General features: G+C 42.7%; 1 protein-coding gene across 1 annotated transcript in view; it reads left to right on the top strand.

Annotated features, from left to right (window-relative positions):
- The first annotated feature begins 952 nt into the window (after positions 1-952).
- Positions 953-19,032, top strand: part of ABCD2 (ATP binding cassette subfamily D member 2) — a 52,988-nt gene continuing 34,908 nt past the window's right edge. The window contains exons 1-4 of the mRNA XM_048500454.1: positions 953-2,059; positions 4,338-4,518; positions 10,865-10,986; positions 18,536-18,704. Of these exons, the coding sequence (XP_048356411.1) occupies positions 1,097-2,059; positions 4,338-4,518; positions 10,865-10,986; positions 18,536-18,704 (1,435 nt within the window). The 5' untranslated portion in view covers positions 953-1,096. The remainder of the gene's footprint in view (positions 2,060-4,337; positions 4,519-10,864; positions 10,987-18,535; positions 18,705-19,032) is intronic.

The raw sequence follows: 19,032 nt of genomic DNA, 5'->3' as shown, positions 1-19,032 counted from the left end.
CGCTTCAGTTTCTTGACTGCACTTCTTGACTACTCTAATCTGAAGAATTATTCTTGTAAAACTTTTGGGTGTAAGACTCTGTCCTAGAAATAGGAACACAGGTAGTTATGTGGTGGTGCTTAGGTTGAGCCACTGGATTGTACAATATGATTGGGGTAACTGATGGAAGCCAGTACTGATGGAAGCCAGTGGGGTTTGGGGTCCAATGTGTCACTCAAAATATAGAAGTGCCAGGGCAATGGTTCTGTTGCATGCCGTGATCCAGACCAGAGGAGAAGATCTCTACCTGGGGCAATGCCATTCAATGCCCAGCATATCCAGTTAAAAATACTAAACCATATGTGACGTTAAAGACTTCTGCACCCTGGAGAGCAGCGACCTATGCATGTCGATAATAGTACTGATCTGGATAGACTGACTCTGTATAAAGCAACATCATATGTTCAAACAGCCTCTTTTTTGAGAAGAATCACGTGGTAAAAGATGTGCTCTGCCTAGGGAAGGTCTCAGGTTCAATCGCGGTCAGCTCCACTTATAAGGATCCCGCAGTAAGCCACGTGAAAGACCTCTGCTTGAGAACTGTGAGATCACCTGTCAGTCAGAGCAGGAAAGACTGACACTGATAGACTGACTGCAACATTCATGGGTTGGTTGGTCCTCCCTTGGGCCCTCTCTGACATCCTCAGGGGAAGTGTTCCCGCTGCTCCTCTTTGCGTCCAGCGTCGCTGCCACCTTGCAGCAGGAGGTCGCTTGGGGCGGTGGGGTGGCTTGAATTGCCCTCACCCCCTCCACCGGCCGTCAGTCAGCCTCCTGCAAAAGCCTTTCCCAGGGGTTAGCAGCTAGCCAATGAGGGAGTGGGAGGGGCGGGGCTTGCTGCGGTGCCTGAGACCGGCGACGGGCGAGAGGAGAGACGGTGGGCGGGGGCGGGGGAGATTATTATTGTGCGGCGCGCGGGGCATGGGAGGCGCGGCACGAGCCATTCTGCATATGTCACCGGCCGGCTCGGCGGAGCCCGGTTGATGGGTCGCCCGGGCCTGGTGGAGGCTGCGCCGCCCCTTGAGCCGCTCGCATCTCGGCCCGGTCCGGCTGCAGCGAAATGACCCCTGTGCTGGAGGCGGCGGCGGCCGGGCGCGAAAGATGGGGTCGGGCGAGGGCGGCCAAGAGGGCTGCGTGCCTGCTGGCTGCGGCGTACGGGCTGAAGCTCCTCTGCCCGCTGCTGTGCCGGAGGCTTCGGCAGGCAGGCTGCAAGAGGGACTTGCGGCAGCGGCAGGTCGCCAACAGTGGCAGGCGGCGGTCTGAAGGACGGGAGCTGCCGCTGCAATGCCCGGGGCCGCCGGCCGGGCGAGCCTCGCCGGCTGCCAATGCGGAATTTTTCCGGCAGCTGCTGGAACTTCGCAAGATCCTCTTGCCCAAGTTGGCGAGCCGGGACTCGGGCTGGCTGTGCCTGCACTCAATGGCCCTGGTCTCCAGGACCTTCCTCTCCATCTACGTGGCTGGCTTGGATGGCAAGATCGTCAAGAGCATCGTAGAGAAGAAGCCACGCAGCTTCGCCCTCAAGCTGATCAAATGGCTGCTGATCGCCATCCCGGCCACCTTCGTCAATAGCGCCATCCGCTACCTGGAGTGCAAGCTGGCCCTGGCCTTCCGCACCCGCCTGGTGGATCACGCCTACCAGACCTACTTCGCCGACCAGACTTATTACAAGGTGATCAACATGGACGGGCGCCTGGCCAACCCGGACCAGTCACTCACAGAGGATATCATGATGTTCTCGCAGTCGGTGGCCCACCTCTACTCCAACTTGACCAAGCCCATCCTGGACGTACTCCTCACCTCCTACACCCTCATCCAGACTGCCAGGTCCCGGGGAGCCAGCCCCATCGGTCCCACCCTCTTGGCTGGCCTGGTGGTCTATGCCACTGCCAAGGTTCTGAAAGCCTGCTCTCCCAAATTTGGCAAACTGGTGGCTGAGGAGGCCCACAGGAAGGGCTACCTGCGCTATGTCCATGCACGCATTATCGCCAATGTGGAAGAGATTGCCTTCTACAGAGGGCACAAGGTAAGGGGAACCAGTAGAGGCAGTGAAGGAAGCCTAACAAGACCTGGAGGTTGGTTCAGTATTATTCCAAGGTCTCTGGGATGCCAGAACTAATGCTCCCTCCCTTCCCCCATCCCAGAGAGCCTTGAATCCCTCTGACACCCTCTGAATCACTCTGACTGTTTACAGGCTTTGGGGAAGGGGCTTGATGGAGGGAGGCACCATCAGAGAGTGCAGAGGGTTTCTTTCTTCCCAGACCCTCTATCAGGAAATGTTTAGGGCTGGGGAGATGCAAAAATGTATACATTCTGAACACCCATTCTTCATGCTCTTGGATTTAATTAAAGCGTGAATTCCTATTTCATTTTTTAGCAGTTGCAAAAGGAGTGAGAGTTCTTTTTCATCAAGGCTACAAAGAATCTCATGACCTCAGCCACCCATTGCCTTATGAAGTATGTTCAGGGTTACTCACAACAGATGCCCTGTGCAACTGCATGTTAATTTCCCCAACCCCCACTCCAGTTACAGCCCTATGGGATTTTTCTCTCTCAGCCATCTGGGCTGCAAATCTGCAATAAACCTCCAGTACATCAACAGTCTTGTGCAATTCTTATTCCATACAATGGCGGCTTCTATGGGACACTATGACCACTAAAGCTAAGCTACCAATGACTACAGTACTTCCCACTAATTTTGCTCATTTATTTTTGTGTTTATTTATTAATTAATTTATATGCTGCCTTTGTCCCCAGTGAGAAACAGAAGTGGCTTTCATCCATCTCCTGTTTTCCATTTTATTCTCACAAAAGCCCTGTGTGGTAGGTTGGGCTGAGAGACTTGCCCAAAGGTCACCTATAAGTTTCCATAGCAGACCAGAGAGTTGAACCTGGGTTACCCAGATCTTGTTTTGATACTTTAACCCAGTGATGGCAAACCCTATTGGTTCTGCATGTCCAAAAATTGGAAAATGCCTAACTTGACTCTGCGGGCATGTCAAATCGCCCCCCCCCCCCCACAAAAGACCATTCTTTACATATTCATTTATTTCAAAATACAGTCCAATCATGTATGGTGTTATGTATTATATAGAGACGTTAAATAATTACAAAACTGGCTCAAACAGAGAATAGTTGTTGTTGGGTGTTGATGAACTCTGATTCCCCAAAACATCATGGTTTGTCACTTTGGACAAGTGTTACATATGTTTGCCATCTCTGCTCTAACCAGTACACCACACTATTGTACTTAGTGTTATTTGATATAGACAGAGTACATTAGTGTGCTCCTACAAAACTGTATGTAGAGTGTGCTGCTCCTAGAGATATGTATGTGAAGATTCCTACTCAACCTTGACCCTTACTGGGTAATCACGGGTCAGGCACTGCCTTGTGGCTTAACCTTTGTCATAGACTTATTGTGAGATAGCCTTCCTATCATATGGTGCCACGGATTTGATAATAAATACAGTATTAACAGAAGTCCCGTGGCACCTTAAAAATGAAAAAAATATTTTATTCCAGCAAACGCTAATAAGTACTTTATTCCAGCCTATGCTGCTGAATATATTGATAATATTTTATTCTGACATATGCTGCTAAACTCCTGTTCATTTTTCCAGCGGCAGACTCACAAGGCTACCCTTTTGGAACTGAGTAAAATGCAACACTTCTAAGGGTTGTGTAACACTTAGAAGGGCTTCACAACTCTTATATCGATCATCTTCATGGTATCTTCATGAAGCAGGCCACAAGTCAGGAACTAAAACTGAGGCATTGTGACTTGTCCAATGGTCTTGCCTATTTACATATGGCATTTTAAAAGTGTATGTGGGTATCCAGGACCCGTGTGACATTCTGTTCATTTTGCTATGCCCCACTTTGCAGGTTTCCACTGTGAGTGGCATCAGGTATGACACAAAACAGAAGTGTGAGTGATCCACTCTTTCTCTCCCTCATGTTTTGGCATCTTGTATGAATCCCTGATATGAGGCTACTGCCTCCTCCAACTTTTGTGGAAGGGAGAGTTCATTCCTAGGTCACCCAGACTGGGTCTGTTGAGTTTACTGCAGCCATATAGTATAAACCAGCTGAGTATTAACCAGTGAACCCCATTGAACGTAGTGGCACTTACTTCTGAGTAGACATGTATAGGCTCGCTCTGTGAGAGACTGTATTGAAAGCAGTCAGTTATTTTGAATAGGTATAAACCCTATTGATAATCATCTGTGAGATATGTCTGTTAAAATTGCCAGTGACTATGTGTGACATTCTGTGTCGGCATGTGCATTTTCTAACCATAGGTAGAAATGAACCAACTCCAGAAAAGTTATAAAGCTCTGGCCGATCAAATGAATCTCATCCTCTCGAAGCGTTTATGGTATATCATGCTCGAACAATTCCTGATGAAATATGTCTGGAGCAGTAGTGGTTTGATTATGGTGGCCGTACCTATCATCACAGCAACGGGATTTGCGGATGGTGGTAATGACATTTATTTCATTTGAAATGCTTGTGTGACAGTTTTATTGCAGAAAGATTATAATAGGTGTGGGGGGAGTTGGAGAAACTCTGCAGTGTCCAGGGGCAAAAACTGCACGCTTCAGTAGCTCTGCTAGATAGATGGAGCTATACAATTGTAAATCAAGAGTTGCCCAAATAATACATAATCCTCTCTTCCTTGAATCTAGTATTTTGAAACAAGTTCCCATAGGGCCAAACTACACATTACAATTTTTTGTAAGTCAGGTTGGTGTTCTCTAGACTCAACTTGCAGCCCCTGCAGTCCTACAACAGTAGTGGGGAAGTGCATTTTTTAAGTCCTGAGGAATACAGTTCTGCTGAGAACAGTTGCACAGGGGAAGGAGGAATATTCCTACCTTTCACTCCTTTCTCTTTCTGAGCCGAAATGGCCTGGGTGGGAAGTTATTTGCATAACTTTGGAGCTGAACAGATTCAGAATCCTAGGAAAACAGATTGGAGCGGAAGGCAGGGGTTCCTCCTTGTCCCACTTCAGGCCCAAACAGAACTGGACTCATAGGGACTTTAAAGATTCCTTTCCCCATGGGTATTATATGATTGCAAGGAAAGGGTCAAGTCCAGGGAACCCCAGCCTGACTTGCCAGAAAACATAATGTATAGTTTTGCTTTTATTGTTTATGGAACCATGAAAGGTGCTTAAGGTACATTGCAATACCAGTTTTTTGTCACTAAGTCCCACTATTAGTCAGTTGGACATTAGATTGGGCATGTATAGCTTTCAAAACTAAATTTTAATATACAGAAAATGGCCCTTATTTCAAACAGTTCTTAACAGTGAAGTCCTAAGCAGAGATATGCCCTTGTAACGCTGCTGCAGCTAGTGTGCATTCAAAGCATATCTCAGGGGGGTTACTGAGCATCCTACTCAGATATGTTCCATGGGGCTTACTTCTATGGCAGTGCTCTTAAGATCGCACTGCTTATCTGGTTTGCGGGGGCGGGGGGGGGGGTTCTTGCATTTAAAAAAATCTTAAGGTTTTGCTTTTATTAATTCTTTTTTTAAAAATCAACAGTGTAAAAAAATGACAAAAAGGGAGAAACCTTTGTTTTGAACACCATGAGGGTAAAGACTCCTGTGGGAAAAATTGTTTTGAGAAAGTATTTTTATACTAACAATGAGATTTAAATTTAAGTTTGAGATTCACTTTTCTTATTTATGTCCAAACAAAAATAATGAATGTGAAACTTCTTAGTTTATGAAACCCTATATTTTCTGTAGCTGAGACTGCAGGAAGCTTTCCTAGGCTATCCAATGAGTCCCTGTCTGAGCAAGACCATCTTGAATCCAGATTCTGCCGTCTCTATCAGTGCACTCTAAGCAGTTACACCCTTTGAAGCCCATTGACTTTGAGAGGTATAACTCTGTACTATAAACATGCTTAGAAGATATGCCTGTGGAAGTAAGAACTGTCTCACATTGTTATAAGCATTACCAAAGGGTTTGAGTTCTTTTCATGCACACGAGATTAATAGTGATATGTTCTGAGGGAGAACTTAACATTAATGGTTTAAAACAATGTAGCTAGGATGCCATTTCTGTTTTGTTACAGACAGTTTTCAGAAATATTTCAACACATCAAACCACTTGCTGTTATTGAAACACAACCAGTCTTGAGACCAACACCATAATATCCACAATTGCATGAGCAAGCGTAATGTGTGAATTAGGTGATCCTGGTCACAGGTGGCTGATATATTCTGTGATTACAGCAGCTGGGATAGCTCCCACTTGAATCATGTAAAGCAGCAACCAGCTGTATCCAGGGGTGCCCCATTCATTAGTTTATGTGAGTGCATCAGAACATAATTGGGCCTGCTGTCATATAAATGTGCAATGTTGGGTGACCTGGGCATTCACTGAAGGCCAAATTGTAGGTGTTTTCCGCATGGTCCAAACATCCCAGGTTACAACTAAGAATCCGGGTCTATTTTATACTGGTTTCTCCCTTTGCATGGCTGCCTGTTTCCATGAAGGAATTGAGTTAAGACAGGGAGCAAATATGAGCCCGGCTCTTTTGTATTTACACCACAAACGTTTCCACGTATGCGCAAACATTCCTGGTGTCCCACGTTCTGATTGGCTGTTATTTTGGGGCGAGAGCTTGAATGAACATATCCTCCCTGCTTTTTGAATTGCTGGTGCCTCTAATTGGTCGACCCTGAGCGAGAGTGGTGGTGTGTTGGGAAGAGCTGTGGTCTGTATATGTGCGGGAGAGGTGCCCCCCTTTCCCCCATTTCTGGATAGGTTCTGGCACGAGCCTCAAAATGGCAAGCAACAGCCAAAAACAATGCATAGCAACAGCATCTCACCTCACTACTCAAGTTATATTTTTGTAGAAAACAAAGCCTCTCCCCCCCCCCCCCGTGATATGCCCACTGAACAGCCTGCCCCATGTGTACATCTCCCAAATACAGCGCTTCGAGCACCCAGTATATGCACATAGAAGGGAACGGGGACACCTCAGAACCACACTCCTGATTAACTGAGGAGGAATGTCGGCCAGTCGCTGCCAATGAGCAGGCAATGTGTTTGGGGGAACATCTTGGGAAGGGTGGGCTGCAACTGTTGGCAGGAGAGAATGTGACTTCAGACTGGGATACCAGGGAGACAGGCTGCAGGGGCGGGTGGATCAGGTGGTGAGACAAGAAAAATAAACCGGTCCTGCTCCCACGATGTTTGCATGGTAGCAGGATCAGTGCAGGATATTTCAAAAGAACCACCAATTTGGTAATTTTTGAAAATCCTGAGATAAGGGAAATATTGCAGGGCAGCCAATTTAGGACCTGGAACCATGCGAAAATCTTGCACAAACTGGGATATTTCACTTCTCCATCCCAGGATATTTGAACGGTGTGGAAAACACTGTAGTCACTGATGGTAAGGCAACGTCTTATATCTAATTCTGAACTGGTCAACTGAGTGTGGATTAAAATTCACAAAATTGGGGCTGGGGTAGAAAAAGGATTTTTCTACAAGCCGGGAGTTGTCCAAGGTTTGAAAAAAAAAACCCCATGAAATATATTTGTTAGAAACCCCCCCCCCCCAATAGAAGCAAAGTAGGATTACTATATGCAGTTGCCAGATATGTACAAATTCTGTAAGTACAAAACTTGTTATGACCATGACAGATTGGTATTTTTCTGATGTAGTTTAGGATGAGGAGAGATTTTAGTTACAATGGTATAGGTGAGAGTGGGTGCTGACCCCTGCCTCTGGGTCTCTCTCTGCAATCCCTCCCCCCAGCCATTTTTCTCCTAGCCATGCTTCCTTTCAGTCTTGGAGGCCTAATGGATAGAAATGCTGTCAGGAGAGAGGTTGTATGAGTGGGAAGCAGCAGATGGAGGAAGAATTCAGTACCCTTTACTTCAGCCACTTTGTTGCTTGAAATAGCTCCCTCCCACCCTTATGTTTTGATGCAATTTGAGTTTGAGCTTACGTGTCTGCCACTTTCTCATCTATTCTTCTCACTTTCCTGAACAACTACTCATGCGATCTCATGTCACACTCAAGCAGAAAGGTAGTATAAGCTCAAACAAAGACATTTCCACAAAGAAGAAATAGAATGTCCTGCAGATCTTTTAAAAAATCCATGTTGCTTTTTTGTGTTCACTCTGGATAGAGAACACAACCATTGCCAGCCAAAATGGTTCTTTCTTCCTGCCTGATGGTTGATGGAGCTCTTGTTAATTTCATAGTTGCACCTGCCATTTTGGGTGCTGCTGCAGAGATTCTCTTGCCTCCGCCATTTGGTGAAGGTTTTCCACAGGGGTTTCTATGCTTGCCGCTCATCTGCGTGTGATTTCCATGTAAAAAGTAGATGAATAAAGTTTGTTTTGCCTAGAGATCCTGTTCACATGTCTTTTTGTTTTGTTTTGAGGGGAATGTCTGCAAAGTTACAAAGCACAAACATGTATGTATTGCAGCTTCTCTGATCATGTATCCATAGCTTAGCAGACCTGTTTTTTAAAACAAAAAAAGAGGAAAACGACGGGTGCTCTCGATCGCCAGGCAAAACAAACTACAGGTATTCATCTATTTTTCCACACGGAAATACTCAATGGAGGATCTTCATACAGAATCTCTGCTGCAGCAAACAAAATGGCAAGTGCAAATGGTAAAAATGAAAGTAAGATGTTTGAGTGGGAGAAATAAAGCATCTCCTGCCTGCTTTTGTTCACTTAGCAAGCAGGAGCTGTCTTCAATTTAGACTGGGGAAAAAAGATTGCTAGTTTAGCGATTTTTGAAAAACCTTGGTCAAGAGAATTGAAACATCCTGAACACGTTTGCGGCGAGAGAACTGTGTACACTTCTTCCCCAAAATGTTTTTCATGAAGTCCTCAAAACGTTATATTTAGCAGTGTGGAAATAACCCGTGACTCAATGTTTGAGCCATGCTTTGCTTCAAAATATACCAACTATGTGTTGAGTATGAACATGCAAAAGACCAGACAAATCTTTCTAAGTATTTTGTTATTGTCTCCACATACTGCTCCATTCGTGGAACAGAATTACAGGATCCAAATCTATAGTTGTGCAAGCAGTTTTGCATCATTGCGAATGGTAAGGCCTTTTCTAGGCCTTTTAAATAATATTCATCTTAAATTATTTTGCTTTAAAAATCATATACTAAAGACAGGAATACTAGACATTGGCTTGGCTACAGAGTAACAGGTTCCATGAGATTTTTGACAGTGAGTTACATATGCAGGAGAGAATTTATAACAGAACAAGATGTGTGTTGCATATGAAAATGTACTCATAGATGTTTTTCTTATGCTTACTCTAATACTTTTACTATTTTACCTACTTTTCTGCTCATAAGAATTAATATGAGGTTAGGGTTTTTTGCCAATGCATCTGGGTTTCCTCTCATTTGAACCTGAAAAAAAAGTTATTTCAGGCTAACTACTTGCAAATGCATTAGCAGAAGATTGTGACTTCAACATGTGAGAAAGCTTATATTTAATTGAAACTAATTGAAACAAAATAAATACACTAACCTGGTGACAAAGCGAAATGTTTCCCTAATTAGCAGTTTTCTTTTCTGAAATATGCCTTCTTATTACATTTCCAATTTGTGAGGGAAGCACAGTTTTTAAAGAACATCGGAGGCTTTTAAAATAGCCAGTGTAAATATACTGCTGGAAGTTAAACGTTTGTTTTAGGGACATATTAGAACTGTAATAATGATCAGACTTATTGGGTATATAAAGTCCATGGGGTTGGAGCCACTCAGCTTTCCTACTGGTGAATGAGGAAGGAAGTGGTTCCATTGGACCCTGCAAAAAGTCCGCACTGAATCTCCTGAGACCTCCATGGACAGAAGCCATGTGGGATGGGGGGGCTGTTGTAAGGAGGAAATTTGGTCAAGATTGAGTGAAAAAGTTGGATTGATCCAGCCCAATATATTATACACATTGCAAAGGGTTCAGAAAAGTGGAAGGTTTAAGTGCCCAAGAGGTAACCCAAGCTAAACAGCCTCTGGGGCAATAAAAGCCAATGTTCAGGAGCCATGCAGCTTAGAAATAATGCCTCTTCCCAATGTTCCCTGTAAACTGTGCTGCCATGTGATTGTGCAATTACTCTATTGGTGCTGCACAGATTGGGCAGCTGCCTGGCAGGGGAAGCTTTTGCAAGCAGCTCTGTTCCACTCAATTCAACCTTTAATGGCATACAGCTCTGTTCTACTCATTGGTAGGGAACTTTCTTGCAGTTGTGGGGAATGGTTAGAAGGACTATTGCTTCTTCCCGTACTGCCAACAACAACAGGTATGGAGGAGGAGGCAGCTCTTGACCCTCCTCCAATCAGATGCTACTGAAGGAAGCCAAATGGTACTGACAGGTGTACTGGGGTTTGGCTTTGCTTACTCCTGGCTGCCAGTGGCCCTCCAGGACATCACCCACTTGGAACTTTCTCTGCAAGTTAAATGGCCAGTTTGCCACCTAGAGCTTATTACCCGTGCATGTGTTGACTGCTCTTTCAGATGGTGAAATCTGTTCCTACTGTTCCCTCTTGGGTAGATGTTACGGTTGGTTGAACAGGGCTTGTATCTTTAAGGACTGCTGAAAGGGAGAATATAGACAGCAGCTCCTTTTTCCCGGGTAGGAGAAACATTCCCTACATTACAACTACCGAAGCATTCTTTGAGTAAGGATTTTGGAAATTATGTTTTTGAGGTGATTTTTATGACATGGATTTTGCTACCTCTTTATGAGGAAGTTTTCTTCCATGATGTTAGGATATTCTTAAGATGAAGTTTGTTCCAATTATTTCTCTTTCATTTTTAGAATTAGAAGATGGCCAGAAACAAGCAATGGTCAGTGAGCGAACGGAAGCCTTTACTACTTCCCGAAATTTACTGGCCTCTGGAGCAGATGCCATTGAACGGATTATGTCGTCTTACAAAGAGGTACTGATTTGTTTGTGATGATGGAAAGGGTTTAACAACAGAAGTGTTAAAATAATACATTAAATTTAAAAGTTGTGTGCTCTGGGTGCCATTTTGAGGACAGAAAGCAAGGTTCATGGCAGGCTTCAAACATTCAACATTATAATATAAAACTCAACATACTGAAAGAATTATTGTGATTGATTTTTGTATACCTCATAATAACAAATATAGGTGTTTCTGAGATATAATCACATCTAGAGTAATTCTCATTTCATACATTATGTTCTTGGTACTGTGACCCCACACATGGAATAAATACACCACATACAATCCACCATATGTGTAATCATCCTTTTTCACTGAAAGGGGAAAATATTAATTTTCCATCTCACTACAAGTGCGGGTACTTGTTCTGAAGCTGGAGTATATGCATGGTTAGAAGAAACAGCAATAGCGCATGTTGGGAGGATGACAAACAGTAATATTTATCCCTTGCATGCGGTCAAACAGAAGAACCTAACAGGGCTTAAACTATGGCACGACCTGCCACTCGTACCTATGTGGCGTTCCTATTCATATTGCTTGGATTAAATATCGTTGGTAAATTGGGATGGTATTTCTGGGGAGAAAAGAATGGATTTTGACCTGTTATTGCTAAGCATAGGTAACATTTCAATATGAGGTTGATGTGGAACCTATAAACCCCAAAGGTGTTTTGTGGTATTTCCTGAGAAGTTTTAAATTTCTCACTCCCAGGTTGTCTCTCCTGGATTATAAAAAGTGTGTCTATTTTATTAGTATTGTTGATTATTTATTAATAAGGAACTCAGTCATATATTATTTCATATGATACATACACAAATTGGATTGCAAAACATTTTTCCCTTTTTTGAAGTAACAAGATATTAAGTGCCTGGCCACCCAGTCCAAATCACCCTACTCATATGCATCTGAAAGAATGATTATTTGAAGTTGGGCTACTTGAGATAAAAGGCAAGTAGAAACTTGATCATTTTTAAATGTAAGAATTTGAAGAAAATGTCCGCATCTCAATCCAACACTAGCCATGCCTTATTGCCCAATCCCCCTGGGAGGGAAGGGCTGAAGGGACTCATGGAGGTGTCACAGGCCTATGTCCGCAGATTTGCCCTCCCTTTGGCACTTCCCCTGGTGCAGGGGCAAATATGCTGGCAGGTGGCTTCTTTGCCCCTCCAGGACAGCCAGACGCAACATCAAGAGCTGCATCAGTGCTCCCATGCAACTACCAGCCCTGCTGGCACAGTGTGGGCATGGCAGAGGCATTCTGGAGGGTGGAGCCAACCTTAGTCACCTTCCACTCCAGGTTTGCAGCAATTGCACCGGGCCCTGGTCCATGAGCTTACACCTTTTGGGTGATAAAAAGTCCATTAAGCCCTAAGGGGGGCTTTTTGGTGTCAGGGGTTTTTGTGGGTGGGTGTCTGTTTTTACCTTCCCCATGCCACCAGAAAGCACTCTGGAGGCGGCAGGGTGATGCCTCAGCCCAGGGCTCTGAATTGGGCTGCCCAAAAGGTATTTCTGCATGATTCTACCAGAATCCAGACTATACCAGACAGATATTTATGTTAAAACATTTATATCCCACTTTTCCCAATGTTTTCGGTTAAAACCAAAGATAAATATAACAACCCCAAATCTTCCCCCCTCCCTCACCTTAAAAGATACCTGCTATTTAAATCCCCTCAAAAGCCCTGGCAGGCCTTGCAGAGCCTCCTGAAGCTCTTAGAGAAAGGGAGGCATCCTCACCTGTTCAGGGAGTCCAGATTCATAGCCCCATTGAAAAAGGCCTGAACTCAGATTGATGCCAGTTGGGTCATTTTAAGTGTTGGGAAAGCGTACAGATGGCTGCCTGATTACTGTAGTTGGCATACAGGGACATAAGGAAGGAGACATAAGAACATAAGAACATAAGAACAAGCCAGCTGGATCAGACCAAAGTCCATCTAGTCCAGCTCTCTGCTACTCGCAGTGGCCCACCAGTCCTTCAAATACGTGAATGCTAGGTCATGAAGACTTTATGTTATACCAGAAAGTTGAATTGAACTTGGAAGCACACTGGCAGTCGATGTAGCTGTTTTAAAATGGGTCAGAATGTAAACTAAGGGGAGCGATACCCAACTATACCTAAAATAATAAAAATGTATCATTAATACAAGAAACATCAATCTAAAACATACTAGCTTTTAAAACTTATTAACTTAAGTTTGGCTCATTCAATATGCAAAAATAAAGAACCTTTACTCCATGTATACAACTCAATGTTATGTAAAGATTCTTAACATTCAATCAGAATGTTAAGGCTTGCAAACACAGTGCTAAATATTGTGTCTCAACAAAGTCCCATGCTTTGAAAAACTTTGTTTCTCTCAGCCACTTCTTCAGGAAACAAATGTGGTTCAAGTCAGCAGTCAGATGACTTTCACTATGGCTCATTCCGCACATGCAGAATAATGCACTTTCAAGCTGCTTTCAATGCTCTTTGAAGCTGTGCGGAATGGCAAAATCCACTTGCAAACAGTTGTGAAAGTGGTTTGAAAACGCATTATTTTGCGTGTGCGGAAGGGGCCTATGACTTGTAAAGAAGTCTTCTGGTTGCCTTCTTTGCTTGACTATTAAAATTTTTATACTGTACATTATAGTAAATATTTTATAAATATATCTTAGAATATATGTACATGTATCATAATAACAATATTATATAATCATTGTTTCCATAGGTTTTGTGTAGTCAGTGTTACCCTTGGACATCAGTCTCTTGATTCGCCTAGGTCTTTAGATTAGATTAGAAAATTCCTGGTTTTAATTACTTTCTCATACAGGTAGCTGTAGCTAATGTCAGCTGGCAAGCATGTTGCTCTTTTGAGGGTAATCGTGTTCATATATATGTATATGTATATAAATGAGGTATCTTGACATAACTGTTTCCTAATGTCAGTTCCATTGTATCTATGGGCAGTTTCATATTTAGTGATAACTATAGATCATAATGAATCCACACTGTGATTGTTTTTCAGAAAATGTTCTGTAAGTGGTGCCTCTATCACATGATGTCTAATAACATGAAGCATGTTGCAATATTTGTGTTTTCACAGGGTAACACATACTACCAATATAAATTTTCTTAGTCATAAAATATTGCATAAATTACATTTTTAGAATTGCAATTTGACAAAAAAATTCAAAGATTTACAATATTGTTTGTAAATTACTGCAGTTTCCATAGCATACTCACAAGCTGCACAACATCCATATGTGTAATATCCATATGGACCATTTCTTATTGCTTGCTCTATCTGTTGGATATCTGTATGTACTAGTTTTTCTCCACTAATTTCTCCAATAGTTTCTGTCCTTCTGAATCAAGGGTGGTTTATGACATCCTCGATAATACTATTGGCCAGTTCTTTAATATTATTTTCTTAATGGCATATCCCAAAGGTGAGTAATCTAGATTGAGAAATTCCGTCCTCAGTCCTCAGTTTTCTTTTCTTGTTTGTGACCCTGCACAACCTCTGTCTCATCTGGATTTAAATTCAGTTTGCTCTGCCTTAGTACCAGTTCAGAACCAGCACACACACACAAGCCTTTATTGGCATACAAAACAGGACAATATTTTAAAGCAAAACAAGTTTAAGAAATATAGTTAAAATTACTAATTTCCAGTATAAAATTTGCAACAGTTTCACAAAAGAGCACATCAGAGCTGTTCAGGAGATTGGGTATCTTATAACACTCTTGCCACTGAGAACATTGCAAGAAAATGGAATTCATGTATTTCATGCGTATCTTATTGTATTTAGGGCATACAAACAGAGAATGGTCAAGTGTTTCAACAGTAATCAGATCACATGAACAAACTCTTTTAGAATGTTCCATATTCTTGAATCTTCCCTCCAGCAGAGCTGATGGCAGCACATTACATCTTGCGGTAGTAGGGCTCTCCTCTAGATCAGGATTTAATCAATAACAGGCAGAAGATATGCTGCCTTAATTTCCACGCTCGTATGGAAGTTAATAATGTAGTAAGGGGAGCAGGTTGTCTTGGCTGCAAGAGTCAAATAGTAGAAATCAAGATCCAAGAGCCTATTCTTAACTAGTCTGAAGGCTTCCACCTTTGTGAGCATAAGGAGTGATTCCAAGGGGAAACCAATAGCTTCACCCTTTCTAAAGATCAAAGTATACCATTCTGAAATAAAGTGATCTGATAACAAAGAGGAAATATAACTATTGGATCCCACTAGAAAATGTATATTCAGCCAATACTTTATGGCCCTTATCCATACCAAGGTTTCTAGAGTTGTTTGGCCCATCTCTATGCACAATGCAGCATAAGGCACACATCTAGGGAGCCCCATTAGTTTCCGAAGGAATTTGGAATGTAATAAATTAAAAGCTAGTTTATTTATTGCCCGAGAAATCCAAATGGGGGAACCGTATAGTAACAAAAGAGCCAATCCCTAGCATCACAAAGAGCACTTCAAGGAGCAGCAGGAATGTATTGATTGCTTTTACTGTAAAAAAAAGCGATATATTGCCGTCATGTTGGTATGTGCCGAGGTAGTTACTGCTTGTCGCTGTGAGGACCAGGACAAATTATACCTATAGCAAATACCAAGGTATCGGAAATATTTGACCTGCTCAATTTCGTGGCCCTTAATTTGCCAGGACGTGGGCTTCCAACTCTTAGCAAAAATGAGAACTTTAGTTTTAGCATAGCGGTTTGAACCAAGATGGATGCATCTGGAGGCTTGGATAATGAAATCCCAAAGTTCCAGACAATCTCATTAAGCAGCCTCATTTATGCATTAAAGAGCAAGGGTGAGAGAACAGAACCCTATGGCACTCCACAAGATAAATTCTAGCCGGTTGATTCTGCATCTCTGAGGGACACTCTTTGTGTGTGGTCAGACAGAAAAGAGTGAAACCATCAAAACCTGTGCCTTTAATATCAGCTCCATATTTAAGCTAGTGGATAAAAATGCAGTGGCCAATTGTATCAAAGGCCACTGAGAGGCCCAACAGTATCAACATGGAGAATGAAATTCCTAGAGTCCCGGCTTTTCGTAGAGATGTCCACCAGAGTGCAATTTAAAGAAGCCAAATGTCTCGGTATCAAACCCAGGTCTGAAACCAGATTGAAATGGGTCAAGGACAAATTTGTCATACAGGAAGCCATCACACACTCTAGCCATCAAACACTACTGTGCCTCAAGTTTAGCATGTTGTCCCTTTACTGGATTATAACCATTCATGGGAAAGACTATAAAGATCCATCTCTTGTCCTGCTGAGCAGCATTAAATACATAGACTTAGTGGGTAAATACTACCCCTAGATAGGATGCATACTTCAACAACAGCATATATGTGTAATGGGGTTAAAGGTATTGGAATATACCATCCATATCTCTTCTGTATCTCAGTGTATGTGCTAAAATAATGGAATCTAAAAGCCATTTTTTCAGTCCATCAAAAATCAAGTTCCAAAAATACATAAACTGGAGAATTTAATATAATAGCATACTAAATATCTTGTGAATTCTGATATCCAACAGGTGTGCAAAAATAGTAATTGCTGCAATGTGTTGCTTTATTTCTCTTAATTGGATTCCTTACACAGAACAAATGGATTTTTCTTAGCATTGAAGGAGAGCTGAACAGTTGAAATTAATAGCATAGCAAATTTTTGGCTGTCTGTAAATCGTGTACAACAGATAGCTAAACCATTTCCTGTAGTGTCATAGTACAAATAATATTTATCTTTCCATTCTTTCATTTTAGCCTAATTCCTTTCTGCCAGCAGATGATACACTATAGTTTTGGGGCAATGCCATTACTTGTTGTTTGATAGGGAAGTTGCCAGCTATCAGAACAGGTTGTTCCCCAACCCTTCTCTTTACATGCTTGGGTGTGACTGCTTGTGTCATTTGAAGACAGGTGGAACAATTCACTGGATAATTTTAGTTGTCACCTTTAGAGGAAGGTATCTGTGAAGAATGACAGTTATGACACACAATTTTATGGACAATGATGTAAATCCAGAAATTCCTGTGCTCCCAGACTTTTCCCCTTTCCATTAAGGCTGGTTCCACAACAGGTTGCAGTGAAATGAACAACCATAAATAAACTAAAACAAATGTTATTATGTTAGGGGGAAATATATTGTGAAGATGCTATATTGTGAAGGTGCTAATCTAGAATGAAGGCTAATAGATATCAAACACCTGCCATGAATCAAAGCTCCTCCTTGTTGACTTGTGTTTTGACACTGTTCTCAAATCAAATACTATCTTTCAGTGCACCCTTAGATGTATGATTCTGTGAAAGGCAAACAGCAGCCCTGTACTAGTCTAGGGTTGCTTTGAGTATCAGTCACCAGCTTCTAGTTGATCTTGAGCTGGCATGGAAAATGAAAGAGAAGCAGAGAAGAGTACATACCTTGTTCTTTGAAATGATATGTGGCTTCCTTGACACTTGTGAGATGACTGCACTGTTTGCTGCAAACACACTTTAAACTTGCCAGCACATTTGAATCGAACAGAGTGACCCACACACCTTTTGTGGTTAGTTTAAGTCAGTGGTGGCGAACCTTTGGCACTCCAGATGTTATGGACTACAATTCCCATCAGCCCTGATTGCAATTGTAGTTTGTAGGGCTGATGGGAATTGTAGTCTGTAACATCTGGAGTTCCAAAGGTTCACCACCACTGGTTTAAGTCAACAGCACTAAGTCAATTTAAGTGAAAGTTTGCCAGACTGCTGAGTTATATTGCAAGCGTGGTGTAGTGGTTAAGAGCAGGTGGATTCTAATCGGGAGAACTGGGTTTGATTCCCCACTCCTCCACCTGAGTGGTGGAGGCTTATCTGGTGAACCAGATGTGTTTCTGCATTCCTACAAAGCTGCTGGGTGACCTTGGGGCTAGTCCAGGGGTAGGGAACCTGCAGCTCTCCAGATGTTCAGGAACAACAATTCCCATCAGCCCCTACCAGCATGGCCAATTGGCCATGCTGACAGAGGCTGATGGGAATTGTAGTTCCTGAACATCTGGAGAGCCGCAGGTTCCCTACCCCTGGGCTAGTCACAGTTCTTCAGAACTCTCTCAGCCCTACCCACCTCACAAGGTGTCTGTTGTGGAGAGAGGAAGGGAAAGGAGCTTGTAAGCCACCTTGAGTCTCCTTGCAGGAGAGAAAGGTGGGGTATAAATCCAAACTTTTCTTCTTCTTCTTCAAACCATGAAGTTGTGCACTGCCTTTTTCCTGAGCCCAGAAATAATTTATTATTATTGTTTTATTATCCTGTTACCTTCTAATGTTGACCTCATCACGTGTCTTACCAGGAGTGGACCTTCATTGTCTCATGGAAGAAATATTTGCATACACATCAAAACCAACTTGTGGCATTACAGGAAAGCATATGAATATGAAAGGCCATAATCCCTTTGATTCTTTATAGGTGGCATTTAGAAGAAGAAAAACAAAGAACTACAATATTCTATCCAGTAATTTATGTCCGCTATAATTTGTTGTCTGGCAGGTCACTGAATTAGCCGGCTACACAGCCCGGGTGTACAACATGTTTTCAGTCTTTGATGAAGTTAAGAGAGGCATTTACAAAAGGACAGCTGTGTCTCAAGAACATGAAAGTGGCAATTCAAAGGGAGAGAAAACAGAACAACATATTGATGGTCCCTTAGAAATCAAAGGTAATGCACTCTGCAGGGGGTTTTTTTTGGTTCTTTCTGATGTGTCACATACTTTTGAACCTTCATATCCAGTGGTAGTTCCTTTCTGTATACCAGGAGACAATATCTTGGCGGGGGTGGTGGGTGGTGGGGTGGTGGTGGTGGTCTTTATGTCCTGTTTATTGTCTGTTTGGCCTCTGTGTGAAGCAGGGCACTGGATTACATGGATCCATCCTGTCTTATGTTCCTGTAGTTGGAATCACTGGGTCAGCTATATAAACAAAGTTATTTGCCCATGTAATCCATCCCCATTAGCAGGTACAGAAGAACAAAAATTTTTTCATATGCC

The sequence above is a fragment of the Sphaerodactylus townsendi genome, linkage group LG06, assembly GCF_021028975.2.
Source record: "Sphaerodactylus townsendi isolate TG3544 linkage group LG06, MPM_Stown_v2.3, whole genome shotgun sequence".
In the NCBI taxonomy this organism is placed as follows: Eukaryota; Metazoa; Chordata; class Lepidosauria; order Squamata; family Sphaerodactylidae; genus Sphaerodactylus; species Sphaerodactylus townsendi.
The sequence above is the reverse complement of the archived record's forward strand: the minus strand, read 5'-3'. Positions and strand labels throughout refer to the sequence as shown.